The sequence below is a fragment of the Artemia franciscana genome, chromosome 2, assembly GCF_032884065.1.
Source record: "Artemia franciscana chromosome 2, ASM3288406v1, whole genome shotgun sequence".
Taxonomy (NCBI): Eukaryota; Metazoa; Arthropoda; class Branchiopoda; order Anostraca; family Artemiidae; genus Artemia; species Artemia franciscana.
This window is the reverse complement of record NC_088864.1, coordinates 14,105,462-14,121,431: the sequence shown is the minus strand read 5'-3', so window position 1 is coordinate 14,121,431 and position 15,970 is coordinate 14,105,462. Positions and strand designations below refer to the sequence as shown.

Here is a 15,970-nt window from a genome sequence, read left to right as displayed (position 1 = left end):
ATAACAACATCGAGGGAAAAGACCGCAAGTGAAAAAGACGAAGTGTTTATTCAAAAGAATAACAAGTAAAAGATAGAAAAGGTAAAAAAATATAAACTAATCTACAAATATAAAGTATAAACAAAAGTGCAAAAAAAAAACGTTTGATCCATGGCATATATACAAACCGATGCCTTATGCACCCTACAAGTAAGTCCACCCATAGAAGAGGGTAGGGGAATTCAGCCTCCTTCCAAGAAAGCAAAATATAAGAAACACAAAATTGTACAGCATTCAAAGAATTATGACGTTTTCTGGCAAAAAATTAAATAGTTGCAGACGCACATGAAAATATCGCAGACTTACTATAACCGGACATAAAAAATTCTGCTAGCGTCCTTGTCAACGGGTACATGCCTAGTTTACAATGGGTATACAGGTTCTAGGTGGGTAAGACCAAATATGGTTTTGTCGCTTCTTAAAACACTATGACAGACAGTTGAGTCTATTTTTGTATTAAAAAAGGCAATATCTGTATATTTAAGAGTTTGGTTCGGCCACCCCTATATTTCCCTTAACTACAAGGATCTTTATACAACGTTATTACCGTAATAATTTTATATGCCCTACTTCTTGTCATGGTGCCATACGAAATATGTATAGAGTAAACGTTTTGTATATGAAGGATACTCGATTACCCAAAGATTATGCATTCCAATCATTACCAAAGAGTTCTTTTTGGCTATCCATCTGGAGCTAAAGACCAACCAAGGCGTCTCCAAATAAGGGGGGGGGGTCATAAGAAAGAATTTAAAGGAATTGAGAATTTCAAGGGAAGGGGCAAATAGTGAAGCTTTGGATAGTTAAAGGCTGATGAAGAGCGTGCGCAGCTGTGTTGGCCTCACGCGGCTCGGTATTCCGTAACGGTACTCCGGCGTAAACTCTTAGAAGTGTTAGCAGTAAGTTAACTAATAACATGTCTATGGTGCTGATTTATCAGGGCCCTTTAAATTCCCTTTTAGAAGATCTTTCAGTTTTAGAGTTTTTCAAAATCAAGAGATGTCAGCAAAAAAAAAAAAAAATACAAATTTGTCTCTGAAAGAATCTTATTCTTAAGGATCACGTTGGAACCTGAAATTGTCTTAGTAAAGTTAAAAGTTCTTTTAGTCAAAAGTTAAACTTGACTAATGTAAAGCTTGGCTCCCACTTGGTACTAACAACTTTGATACATATAATTTATTGGGTCTGAGTAAAACACTAAAGTAATACTAAAAAATTGAGGTAGCCAAAAATTGAAATATGGTAGCCAAAGAGGCTACCATAGATTTCGAATATGGATGGAAACAGGAAGTGGCCGAAAGTCGAACCAATTAAATTTTTGAATTTAGGGGGAGAATCATACAAACCACGGCACTTCCGGGCAGTCCAGTAAGCATTTAGCGTTCCTTTTCCTAATGAATAGGAGCTGAAACAACACAAAGTAAGAGTTTTGTTTTCTATTATTTTTACCATGTAACATCTCTCCTCCTGTGAGACTATACTTAAAAATCAACAGTAAAGTTAATTTGAAAATAGAGTAGATCCTTTTGCATACAGTTGACTAAACCCCTTCCCATCTTCCTCAGAATTCTGATTGGATCCCAATCCCTCAAAAACCATAGCGAGGACACTACCTCTTACTCCCTGCCAAGTTTGGCCAAGATCCAACAACCACTGATGGTAGATGTCTTGATAGCAAGAATTAAAAAGCCCTGTTTCTAAGAATTTCGGAGGGGTAGTTCACAATAAAAAAAAAACGTAAATATAATATTGAAAGCAATCTTATTTTTAAGGACCACGGTATACCTTGACATGGAAATAAATAAAACATCTTATAATTATGGAGTTAGACTTACCTGATGTAAAGCTGGACCCATAACAGGTATTAAAAATCCTTGATATACATATTCGATCAGCTGTTCAGATATTGGGTCTGAGCAAGACATCAGTGCAGAACTACAAAATTCCAAAGAGGCAACAAAAGAGGACAACTCAGGGATGGAATTTATATCTTCTGTTGAGAGCCAACCACGATCTTCCACACCTTCCGATAGTTGTCTTGGTAAAGCTGAATAAAGACCACTGAGCCCAGTGGCAAGCACCTTAAATACAAAGCCATTTTATAAGGGCTGTCCACAAGGCCATATCCAGGAGGGTTACCGGTTTTGAACCCTTTCCACCGACATATTTGTTCGATCAAAAAAATAAAAATTGACACATTTAAAAAAGAAAATTTTAAACCCTCCCCAACCCCGAAAAAAAAATCTTGGATACGCCGAAGGCTGTACACATGTAAACCAACTACCCCAAGTTCTCACTCCTTGTTTCCCAAGAGTACACAAAACAGGTAAGGGAATCTTTGGCATTTTAAAACGGCTTTAATAAAATTTATACTATTCACAAAAGAATTAAAAAACGGAATATATAGACAGATAACGGGCATAATATTTAAAAAAAACAGTGAAAAAAAAATTTTTGTATACATTGTGTTTAATTTAGCTTAATTCATTTTTTTCCCATTGATGAATGATCCCAGACGTAGAATCAAAATATCCAGATTTTTATTATTCAGCTTTTTTAGGGGGGGGGGGGGTCCACTGTTCTGTTTAAATATTATGCTCATTTTCTGTCAATATTTTGGGTTGTTAAATTAAGTGAATAGAAGGGCAGTGTGGTTTAAGAAATTATTTACAATTGACACACTGGAGGACTTTTTTTTAACAAGAAATATTCAAATAATATTAATTTAAATTAATTAACACCTTGGGTTTCAAACAAGATCAAATTATTTGGATCTAACCTCAATTTTCCTGAAACTAGACTTTTTCTTTCTTTTTTAGATATTTTTTTCATGAGTTATAAATGAGTTAGGGATAGATTAGGTTTAGGTTCTATTAGGGTTAGGCACAGAAAACTAATTGTATAGTAGTTTCTTATTCCTTGTTCCCCAAGAGTATTTTTCTCAATAAACTAAAAATAAAGCAAGCTGAGGCCCTTTGCGAGCACCTTGGAGATAGCATATATTCAGATTTCAAAATTATAAATCCTGATTAAACAACTTCAACAGGCAAGCCACAGAGTAGCCTAAATTCTATACAAATGTAAGTTTTTACACACACAAAATAAAGTGATTTTATATGCCTATGTCTATAGCCTAATATAGAAATCAATACCAGTTTAAATTGAACGGTAGTATCTGTCTTGGCCAAATAAAATAAACAACACTGATCCCAGTTCCGCTTATCTTCAATACAAAATAGCTTTATACGTTCTTCAATTTTAAGGACTTTTCACTGGTTGTGTAAAAAAAAGGGAGAAAAACAAGAAAAGGAGACATTTATCGAGGATCGCCGACTTTCAAAAATCCTGCACATCAGGTGGCGCGTGTCAAGCGTGGCGGAATTGAGCCAAGTGTTGCGGGGTCTATGCTATGGATGGCGAAGTTTGCCATGCGTTGAGGAACTTCGTGGCCCACTTGGTGCTCTGAGATGTACACCAGGAGGCAGAAAGTGGCCTTCGAAATTTATTATACATATTTGAAATCTATTCTTCGCTAAAAATAATTTTTCTGGAACTCCACATCACTTGTTAGGAGGATTTTAAAGAGACTCAACGAATATTACGAAAAGGCAAAATAGTCTGATTTTTTTTTTTATTTTAACCTACTTTTTCAATATTCCCCTGGACGTAGAAGTGGTCCTGAATTCTTCTTCAAAGAACTTGCCCTACACCCCCTCTCCAATATTTGCTTACATAATTGCACAGAAAAGGAGAGAAGAGTTCCCTCTAAATTTAAAACACATCTTAAATTCCCCACCATAGAAACAAATTATAGCCTATATATAGTACAAAACCACCTTAATCAGATCATCCCTTTATACTCTTAAAAGTATTGACTGTGTCCATATGCACCGGTCTAAAATAACCAAAACCTAAAAAAATAATCTAATAATAAACCTAAAAACAATAACCAAATAACCTAACAATAACCAAAGGGAAAGTACGCATTTAAATATTCGTGATATATATCTGTGATATTCCGATATTCAAAGCAATGCAAACCAGGAATGCAGTGGACATCCCCAAAACAAACTATCAACTGACATATTTATTCTAAAGTTTTAAGACGTTTTTAGGATGATGTACAGAAGAAACGCCCTGAACTCTGGCAAGTAGGAGAGCAGATAACATAGCAACAAATACATAATAGGAGGGTCAATAACCATAATGCTCGAGCACATATGGCAGTGTCTGGGTCGCGCTTCGGGCTACTAGGGATGGGCATTCTCCAGACCCTTCCTATGTGATTTTTTCTATTTCCATTAATAAAAAACAGAATTTAAAGGAGAAGCGTCTAGAAGACTTAAAAGATTGTAGAAAAACAGCTTATGAGCTTCCAGTGGAGGATATCAAAGTTAAAATAACAAATTAACATCTAAATTAGTGGCATAATTGTTGCTTAAATAGCTTAAATTCGGAGATAAAAACTTGGCAATTATCTTCACAATAAGAGCTCACTAGCGAATAAAATTTCTTACATAGAATAGCTTTGAATTCTGATGCCAAAACTTGGCAATTGCCTTAAAACATAAAATTTCCTTGATTAATGGCTATACCCTGGTGGTGTTTACATGTTCATTGCTGGGAAGCTAAACTACACAATCATCTTCATTTTCAAAAAAATAAAGAAAAATAAAGTGTTTTTGATATTTTTTTTTTCTGTTTTTGGTTAAAATTACAAGAAAAGGTGCTCTGAAAAAGTTTTACATTTTTTATGTTATTTGGAGTTCCTCGCAGTGATGCCTATTCAGGTAAATCTGGGGGGGGGGGGATTTTTTCTAAAAACAATGATGGACTAGAAGATTTTTTCAAAATCTAGAGTGGAGAGGACAAGACTTTTTTTGTTTTCAATGAAAACAGCAACAAAGGGTAATATCATAAAGAATAAGGGAATTCCTAATGTTTTTTTTTTTTAACAATAATCCTTAGTAATTTTGGATAGTATTCATCTATGGATTGTTTCCTGCCCTCTCCTGACATTTGAGGCTAGAGCAAAAGTAATGGAAAATTTACCAGACAACTTTGAATGCCAACAACTAACCACAATGCCGTAAATACAAGACAAAATTTTGCTTAGAAAAATAAGATATTTCCAAAATGACAATCAGTCACGATTTGATTATTTCTAAATAATCAAATCATATAAAATATTGGTTATAATCTCTTTTATAAAGACTACAATTTCTTTTCTTTTAATATAAATAGCAAAAAAGTATTTCTCAAAATCTAAGTATTACATCTACAGAATTGATGGGACAAGTAGGATGCGACAATGTGACTGAGTATGCATTACCATGTCAATCCTATCTCTAATATGGTTTCAAACACCAAAATTTGCCAATTTTGTAAATTTGTTCGTTTAAGAAACAACCATAGAAGACTTTCGTGTCATAATTATTTTTACAATTTTGTAGTGTCTTGTCTTGATTCTTAGGCCTGAATAACTCACATACTGGGAGATGAAAAAAAAAATATTGCATGAAATAATGAACTTACCGGATTAAAGTTTGAATGTTCAGCAATATAATAGCCAATGTAGGACCTCTCATTAGCTAAAGAAAGACAAAGTATAAGGCTATCCCGAGCCTGCTGCCCAATCAACCCTTCTCTATGAACAAATGGCACTAATAACTCAAAAATAATAAACCCTGGCTTTGTTTGTGGCGTTGCTGGTTCAAAAAAACAATCCAACAAACCAGGGTCCCTAATAACAGCTACAACTAACAAATTCAACAATGACACTAGACGCTTTTCAACTTCTAATAGTTGTCCATTCTCACTGCACGTGTGTAGTAATGTCAATAAAGGTGTTAAAATTGACGGCTGCAATAATAAGGCACTTTCACGACCAACAGGTTCACTTGGAGTGGAGTCATGTTTGGCACCAGCAGCGACAAGAAGAGTTTCATAGCTTTTGAGTAACTCAACTCGTAGTTCTGGTACGTACTCTCCGGATGCTTGACTCCATAACACAATCTAGAAAAAAAGAATGCAAAAAAACGGAACAAATGCTAGCAAAAAATCCAAGAGTTATATTTAATTGAATTCACTAAATTGAAAATTGTATTGGAAATTAGTTGAATTTATCAGTAGCTTTTAACTAAGGTTTTTGTCAATTTATTTTCAAACTGAATTTTTATGAACAAAATATAGCCTTGTTAAAAAAAAAAACATTTGAAACTTAAATAAACACAGCAATAGCAAAAGTACGACATTTCACTTCGCTGAATTTTACAGAGTGAATCGTTCAAAACTTGAAGACATTGAGTACGGCAATGCAACTTTTACTGATATAAAATCTTTTCACCAGCACCATCAAAATTCAGATGTTATCTACCACCAGAACATTTAAGTTTTTCTCTGCACTGCGTAGAAAAACCCGAAGTTTTCAGCAGTTTTTGGAAGTAGTAGTGACAATTGGAGGAAGGGCACTAGATTCCCCCTTGCCAAGATTCTGAAAAAATACCTTTTTCTGGGGGTATTTTCAGCGAAAAGGCCTTTTTGTGGTATTTTGATTGAACAAATAGACAAACTCACCCTCCTCCTAAATTTTTGTATATTGATGCCTATGTTTCGAATTCAAGATAAGTGGTTTGCTGACGATATCTACTTTAGTAAACAAAAAAAGAAGATATACCAAGTTCTCAGCAGCTTGGAAGTGTCCAGGAAGCACTGATGATATCTACTTTAGGATAGTTGATGAATTTAAGGCAAACCATGTCTATTTGAGGTCAGAACTACGCTTTTACCAGCTGGTGGCACCTTATCTAACGCAAGCACAAGATTTTTTTCTCGAGGGGGGGGGGGCAATGATAGGAACGCAGATTTTTTGTTGTTGATAATTTGAATACGAAAGACCTATATATCCAAACAAAATAAGATTTCAGGGGGTAGGGCTGGGCCACAAGACCCCACTAGACATTTTTTTTGTGCTATAAATGATGAGAAAGAAAGCAATTAAACACGTGACTGCGATAAATTATATACCTTTGCACCATGTTTTAATGCAATTCTCAAAAGAAAATTTAAAACCATTCCAATCAGTATTTGCACTTTTCTGTGCTATGACATCATTGTACTTATTCAACTCCTAAATATGCAAATTCCCAGATATATTCACTAAAATTCAGGACCAGAATAGAAAAGTGTCAAACACATTGTTTGCCAAATTGATTTTTTAGAAGCCAATTTGAGTAAGTCCCAGCACAATTGTACTTAAAAAACATTCAACATTCAAGCATACAAGTTAACACCGAAATACCCCAGACATTTATTTCTCTCACATGACTGCTGCATTGAAAATATAAAAAAAAACACTATTTCCTTATAAAGGATTAAAATTCGAAAGCAGGGGGTCTTTGGGCTACTCATCTCCTTCAGTTTTAGAACTTTTACCATCTGTCCCATAAAATATAATATTTTCAGCATTTGATAGTCTTTTTTTAATTTCTTAGCTTTTATTCTTGAATAGTCTGCTTATAAAGGACTAAAATTCTCAAGAAGGGTATCTGGGGGGGGGGGGGGTCTTTTGTCTACTCATATCTTTATGTTTTAGGATTTTAACCATCTTTCCCGTAAAATAAAATATCTTTAATATTTGATAATCATTTTTCAATTTCTTAGCTTTTATTCTTTATGGACTTTTCGTTCAAACGTTTTATATTGGTATGTGCGAAAGTTCTAGATTTTTTTTCATATCAAATTTCCTCATTCCTTTATAAATTTATTTTTCTATTATTGTTCAGCCTGACTGATGGACTAGAGCAACTGCTCAGCCAGTTATCACAAACACTTCGTTCTCGGCTGTGGCAACGTCGAATCTAATCAGCTTAAAGTAATCCACCACTCCCCTTAAGTAAACAATCATCATTTTTATGGGTAAAAGTAAAAACACCATGCTGAAAAACGCCGTTAGGTCATTTGGGTAAAAAACAGGTTTTAAAAAGTCTCTAGGTCCAAGTTTCTCGAAGGCTCCTCTTCCTTCCTTCCTTTTTTTTTTTTCACAGATCTATAAATAACCCATAAAAAAACAAGAGAACTAGCAGAATGGAAGGCTCAATTTTTTTTAACATGAATACTCACAGGTTGAGAATTCATGTTCATGAGAATTCATGAAGTTTTTCTCAAAACCAAAAAAAGTGTTGAATAAATAACTTAAATTGAATTTAAAAATGATAACCAAAAAATGTATAACCAAAAAATTATATAACCCAAAAAAATATATAACCAAAAAACAAACCAAAAAATTGTATAACCAAAAAAAAATATAAATGTATACAAAAATGCATAAAAAAAGTATAAACAAAAAATTTAAAATGAAGGTTTTGCACCATTATCAATTTAAACTAAAATAAAATTGAAATCAAATAAGGGGGTTTGGCACCACCTTCTACTTCCAGCTAAAAGCCTTTAATGATAAAAAGCAAACAATTATTAGTCATTTTCCTCCATTCCAAGAACAATTTTACAAAAATAAATTTTTCCATATTCCACCTTTCTTCTGCATTTAAGTGCAAATATATTATTTCATGAGTCTTCTGCTATAATGATAATTGTTGCCACGAAAAAAATTAACTGAAATTATACAGATTGAAACTATTTTAATTCACAAAATAAAATTATTTAGTTTTATTGGTTGAAAAACCATTCATAATTTTAGTAGTTATTATTCAACTTGTCATCATCCTTTTATAACTAAATGCTGCAAAACCACAAGAAATACGACAACATTTGATAATAGAATTACTGAACCAAAAAATAGTAACTTCCTCAACTGTAGAGACGGTTAAATCTGAAACATTTAATCACTCACTTTTACGGACTATTTTGACCAATTAGCTGTCACATTATTTTACTTAATTATTTAGTGCAATCTGCAAACCCCTACAATTATCATATGCTTGTCTGTGCACAATGAGAGGAGGGTAGGGGACTCCCCCCTGAGAGTGGTTCTATGGACGATTCCCCTCCCAGACAAATTTGGAAAAAATGTATCCCCCAATCGTAGAAAAAGTTACTATACTACCGTCCCCATCTTTCCTCACAGATCGGACTCGTATGCTCCATTAATCACAATTATTGATAATTATATTATAGATAACTACAATATTTTTATATATTGATATATATATATATATATATATATATATATATATATATATATATATATATATATATATATATATATATATCAATAAACATATTGATAAATACATTATGTTTACAATTATTAACTATATTGATGAATATAAACATAATTACTGATTAATATATTGTTGATAATTCAATTAACCTTTTTTCAATAATTGGGTTTTCCAAAATTAGCATATACGTTAAGTATCCTGAACTCACTAGAGGTTGCTTCCTTTTAATTGTATTGAAAATTAAAAACCTAAATTAAACTTTCAATTAAAGCAATTCTTTTTAGTTAAAAATTATATTTCCTTTTTGGGAAATTTTCGGGTTTGGATTCACTGCTTTTTCTAATTACAACAAGTTTTCTCTCATTTGTTTATTCACAGTTAGTTCAGTTTCTTTTTAGCACTACCCATGAAACAAAAGTGATTTTCCTTGTTGTTCCAAGCCATAAAGTTTTGGGTCATGGCGATTTCAATGGTGTGCTTATTGTTACGATTCAACGCCATTTTTAGGCGTTCTGGCTATTTTTCGAAATTAGCAGAAATTTGTTTTCAAAACAACGATTTAAATTAAGACTAATCGAGATAATAGTTACTAGTCTAGCTGCACCTGACAATTTTTTCTCGATAATCAGTTTTTAATAAAACGCATTTTTTAATTTTTGTTTACTATTGGCCGTGGATGGTTCTTCACAAGGCTGCAGCTACTGCTGCCATCATGATGAGGTCTGACATCAGCTAATTTTTCTCTTTATTGTTTTGAATTTGCTCCCTATTTTTGACAAATAACTAGCTTTGTTCTTTTAATTTAACAGACAAAATGAACTTACCTTTCCAATGATGTCTGTTCCAATGACCATATCAAAACATTGAGTAGAGCTACTTTGTTTCAATTCACTTGCTAAGCTCGAGATCAAGGACACTAAACATCTTAATACTGTACTAGTATAGCCTTTCGATGCTGGACAGCCACTAGACGTCTGCAAAACAAAGAAAAACTCTATTTTTCTTTTTACTTGTAAACAATTAAATAACAGTTATTGAGAATCTTTAAATGAAAATTAAGCAACAGCCATTGAATTCACTTATCAATGTTACTAAATTTTCAAGCAAAGTAACAAATACCTAAAAATAGTAAAGTAAAATTTTCCCACTTTCAATACGGAATACGACATTGCATTTCTTCTTGCGCCTTCCTACCTCCAATAGGTTTCTACAGGTTTCAAACAGTTAGTGGTAACGAACTGTAAGTATGGAGCGACCCGGCTCAATAGTAACCGACTCCATACATCAAAAGAAATGGATTTTTATGTTGATTTTATATATGTAAGTTTCATCAAGTTTAGTCCAACCCATCAAAAATTACGAACCTGAGAAGATTTACCTTATTTTTGAAAAAAGAAGAAAACACCCCCAAAAGTCATAGAACCTTAATGAAAACCACTCCATCAGATTCAGCGTATCAGAGAACCATACTGTAGAGGTTTCTAGCTCTTGTTTGAAAAAATGTGGAATTTTGTATTTCTTGCTAGAAGAAAGATGATGAATGCGTTTTTTTTTTCAGGGATGATCGTATCGACCCAGTGGTCCTAGAAGGTTGCGCGAGGGTTCATTCGAAAGGAAATTAAAAGTTCTAGTGTCCTTTTAAAGTAACCGAAACAATTGGACACTAAAATGAGTTCTGGTGGAACTTCGCTGAGGTAAGGATGCTGGGACTGTTTTGAAAAACGGTTCATTTTAGTTTTATTGATTTTATCCTCTTGTAAGTTGTTTTTTATTATATATCTGTATTGCTGAGGACAGCCCTTGGACATAGGGCCGAAATATTCATTCTAATTTGTTTCCACTGTCTTGAGAACCCTATTGTTCTTCTTGTTTTTGGTGTGTGTGATGGAAAGGCAGTGTGGTCTTCGTCGTTATTTAGGCCATCTCCCCCACCACTTCTTTTCCAAAATCGTGCGATCAAAATTTTGAGATAGCGATTTTGTTCATCATAGTTGAAAGGCGCAATAATTTCGCCTTTGGGTATAACAACCTACTGTGTAGGTTTCAAGCTCCTATCTGCAAAAAATATGGAATTTTTTATTTTTTGCCAGAGAAAAGATCAGGGATGCGGGTTTATTTGTTGTTTTTTTTTCTGTATGTTTCCCCCGAGGATGGTCGTATCAACCCTATATTTTCGTAAGCGCAATAACTTCGCCTTTGGGTATAACATAACCCCCCCCCCCAACAGCCGCAGGGGAAAGGTCTTTAAGTTTAAAAATTTGCCCATTGTTTACTCACAGAATTTATTATTGGGATGCGTGCATACATTTTCGGGGGGGGGGGCATATTTTCTGCCGGGAGTTTTTCCACGGGGAAAGCTTCGATGGGGAGGGAAGTTTCCAGGGAGTCAACTTATCAGGGGAAAATATACACTGCGGGAATTTGCCAGAATTATTATACAATTTTTTTTTTATAATGTTTTGCTTTTTCTTTTCCGTCTCAATTTTACGCGTGGAGTAGTTAAGAGTAATTTTACGGGGTAAATTTTAACCAGGACTGAATATTTCCATGGTGAGCGGGTTTCTCCATGGAGATTGTGTCAGATCTCCTGGCATTATTTAAAAAACGATCAGAAATTAGATAAAAAAAAACAAGTTTTTTTATGCTGAAAGTAAGGAACTTAAAACGAACAGAAATTATTCCGTATGTGATAGGGACTGTCCTCTTCTCAACGCATCACTCTTTGCACTTAAGTTTGACTTTTTCTCACAGCTCTATTTTTTAAAACAATAAAAAACTTTAGCGTAAAGAGCGAGGCGCTGAGGAGAGGACAGTCCCTTTCATATACGGAATAATTTATGTTCGTGTTTAATGTCGCTCCTCACTTTCAGTAGAAAAATTGTTGTTTTTTTTTTTAAATTTGATCTCCCATAATGAGATCAAGAGCCAAGAGCTCATGATTATGGCACTTGTGACAAGGTCGGAAGAACCAAGAGCTTTTTCCCACCAAGTTTCATTACGATCTCTCCACTCTTAAGCGTTTTCCAAAATTTCCGGTTTCCCCCCTCCAACTCCCCCCAATGTCACCGGATCCAGCCCAGATTTTAAAATAAGAGCTCTGAGACACGAGGTCTATCTAAATATCAGATTTCATTAAGAACCGATAACCGTTTGTAAGTTAAAAATACCTCATTTTTTTAGTTTTTCCGAATCGACCGTCTTTCCACTCCCCCCCCCCCTCCCCAGATGGTCAAATCAGAGAAGTGACTATTTCTAATTCAATCTGGTCGGGTCCCTGATGCGCCTGCCAACTTTCAGCGATCGCAATATTGATTAAGCATCTGGTTTCGGATCTTGTTCAAGTAAAATTGGGGTGGTCCAGGATTCGAATCTGAAACCTCTCGTACCCTAAGCGAGAATCATACAACTAGACCAGCAAGCTATACTTAAGAAGAACAATCATTTGTTTTATTGGCAAATAAAATTCTTCTCAACTATCTTGTTCCTCCGCTCCCCCCAGATGATCGAATCGGCGAAAAGACTATTTCTAATTTAACCTCGTAATTAATAATAATAATTTAATATAATGTCTTTAACATCCATGAAATCTTAATTGTTCTCTAATTCAGGCACACTTTCATACAAGATTCTGGATATTAGTTTTTTGTTGTTGTTTTTTTTTTTCAGCAGGAACTGTCAGTAACCTGGAAGAAGGAACAAAAACACAATGATGGAATTTTAAAATCTAATTGCATAAACTGAATTTGTATCTGTAAAAATCTATATTAGTTATGTTCTAAGGTTTCTAGTCGAGTAAATATATGAAGAAATTCAATGGTATTTTCTTTTACACATTCAAGAAATGTTTATTTTTCTCTTATTCAGGCACGCTTTCTATATTGCATAAGATTATGGATATCAGTTTTTTTTGGCACTATTAGACAGTGTTTCCAATTTTGATATTTAAATCTCACTTTGAGCTTATTTGACAATTTCAGATTTCATCATTTTCAATCAACTCATCATTTTCATGAAAAAAAAAAACAAAAACATCATTCAATGAAAATTTCAATCAAATTTCAATCAGAAAAAATCCAATGGCTGCATTGAGACCCTTCAACTGAGGCATAGTAATATGCATCTGTTTGTACAAAATGAAGGGGATTCTATCCCTTCCGATGTTTCCAGTTTTGCCTCTTAATAGACTAAATGAACCAATTTGATATGAACAGATAGGTTTTTTGTTGTATCTTCTACACATAAGCAGTTCTGCATCAGAAAAAAGATAGAATTATACAAGCCAATGGTGATAACTCAACCACTATAGATGTGAAACTTAATGCCCTCAGTTTACAATGTCAGATCGCAGGGACAAGCATCTAAATAACAAGCATCCCACAAAACTATCAGTCACCAAAATAGTGAAAACATTAGGCATGAAAAAACGAAAAGAAAATACTTCATCAATTATATTAATTTTAATTAACGAGTACATATTGGGAATTTATAATATCTGTTTTATATTGTAATAAATCTATAAACTAAATGAGGTGGAGGTGTTTGCTTTCAGTGGAAAAGGGATTTTGAGAATTCTAACATAATGCCAAGAACAGAATATTGGAAGCCATGGTAATGAAATTGGTCAATTTTTGCTTTGTGCTTCACAGGGTTGAAGATGATACCCTAGGTCTTTTCCAGAGCAATTGTGTAAGGGCAGGTTTATGCAGTCGTTTGACAGACTGCACAAAAAAATAAGCTGTATAACAAAACATATAAAAAAACAATAATAGATATATAAATATAAAACATAGAGAAATAATGTTAAATAATAAAAATAATATAATTAAATAAATAATATATAATAAAATAATACAATTAAATAATAATAAGTTAATAATATAATATGGAATAATATAAAAACAACAAAACAAACAAAAATGATATAAAATATGAAAAACAATCTGTACAACAAAAATACAGTTTGATCATACAATAAAAAGAAAGTTTGGATAGCTAGGCTAGGATTAGTGATATTATAAATAGTTCTGCTTTGTGGCCATCCATCTGAAGCCAAACTAAAAGCATGTTGTCTCCAAATAGGATGAGGAGAGGTCATGTGAAAGAATTTAAAGAAAACTGGAGGTTCATGCAAGGGATTAAAGAGTGAATCTTTGAACTGATTGGGTGGAGGAGAAGCATGATGGACAGCTATGTGGGCCTTTTACATCTTATTGTGGGATCAAGTTGTTAGTAATAGTAGTATATACAAAATACATTCAATCAAAAAAAGAATAATTATATCTTTTGTTTGACTACAATTAGCTAAGAACTATGAAAACCCATAACCACAGAAAAACAAATAGTAAAAATATTGAATAGGTAAAAGAAAAAAAAATCCATTAATGCTTCCAGCAATGGATATACCTAGCATTTTCATCCAATAAATATATCACTCTATGCATGAAATTAAATATTTACTATTTTGTAATAACTAAATACCACACAATAGTTCGATCATGTAATATGGACTAGGTAAAGCAAATCAGAAGAAAAAGAAAATATACCTCAGTATTTCCAACAATCTCGTAACAAATTTGTATATTCTTGCAAAAATCTTCAAAGCTGTCAGGTCTTCCATTGTATTTATTTGATATCCCATTTTGATTAGTTTCATTTCCTCCACCTCCCGAGTCTTGATAAAGATTTGTATTTCCAACAGCACTTGATATTTTTTTTCTAATACTTGCTCTCAAATTTGACCTGCTCAGCCAGCTCATGTCTTAATTCTGGAACAGATTAAATTAGCAAATAGTTTAGCTTACAGATCTATAGGAGTAGCTCATGTCATATGCTATATGTGTACATTGTATGTTTACACCAGCAAAGGGTCCTCTATCTAATTTTAAGTTTACTGGATCCTTTTTCGTATTAAATAAGAAAACTAGTTTTTTTACTCGAAGTATGGAGCGACATCAAAACTTAAAACGAACAGAAATTACTCCGTATATGAAATGGGTTGTTCCCTCCGCAATCCCTCGCTCTTTACGTTAAAGTTTTTAATTGTTTTAAAAATTAGAATTGTGGCAAAGTCAAACTTTAGCGTAAAGAGCGAGGGATTGCGGAGGGAACAACCCATTTCATATACGGAGTAATTTCTGTTCGTTTTAAGTTTTAATGTCGCTCCTTACTTTCAGTAAAAAAAACTAGTCTTTTTTATTTAATTTCTGAACGTTTTTGAATTAATGCATGTCTGATTTTGGCTCTCCGCACATAAATTATTAAAATGAAATTTGCATATTAATTCTTTTTTTTTTGGCTAAATGGCTTTCTCTTAGTTTTGATCAGAAGATTTTGAGAGATAAGGGGTTGGGAAAGAGGCCTAGTTGCCCTCCAATTTTCCAGTTACTTAAAGGCAACTAGAACTTCTATTTTTTAACGAACATTTTTATAACTAAAAAATATACGTAACTTAAGAATTAACTTACGCAACAAACTATTATTCTCTTATATTTTTATTATGTATATGAGGGGGTTTGTCCCCTCTTTAATACCTCGCTCTTTACACTAAATCTTAAGTTTTGTCCCAATTCTTTAAGAATAACCCCTGAATCAGAAAGGCCGTAGAATAAATAGTTGAAATTACTAAAAATACTTTAGCATAAAGAGCGAGGTATTTATCTCCTCCTAAATACCTCGCTCTTTATGCTAAAGTATTTTTAGAACCCCCTATATGCGTAATAATTTCTGTTCGTTTTAAGTTTTAATGCTAC

General features: G+C 33.3%; 1 protein-coding gene across 7 annotated transcripts in view; it reads right to left on the bottom strand.

Annotated features, from left to right (window-relative positions):
* LOC136037581 (FHF complex subunit HOOK-interacting protein 1B-like) overlaps nt 1-15,970 on the bottom strand; it is a 90,979-nt gene that overhangs the window by 56,002 nt on the left and 19,007 nt on the right. For all 7 annotated transcript variants that reach the window (XM_065720333.1, XM_065720310.1, XM_065720304.1 and 4 more), the window contains exons 2-5: nt 14,765-14,986; nt 10,046-10,195; nt 5,575-6,054; nt 1,875-2,120 (exon numbers count right to left, since the gene is read on the bottom strand). In XM_065720333.1, coding sequence (XP_065576405.1) covers nt 1,875-2,120; nt 5,575-6,054; nt 10,046-10,195; nt 14,765-14,977 — 1,089 coding nt within the window. In that variant the 5' untranslated portion in view covers nt 14,978-14,986. The remainder of the gene's footprint in view (nt 1-1,874; nt 2,121-5,574; nt 6,055-10,045; nt 10,196-14,764; nt 14,987-15,970) is intronic.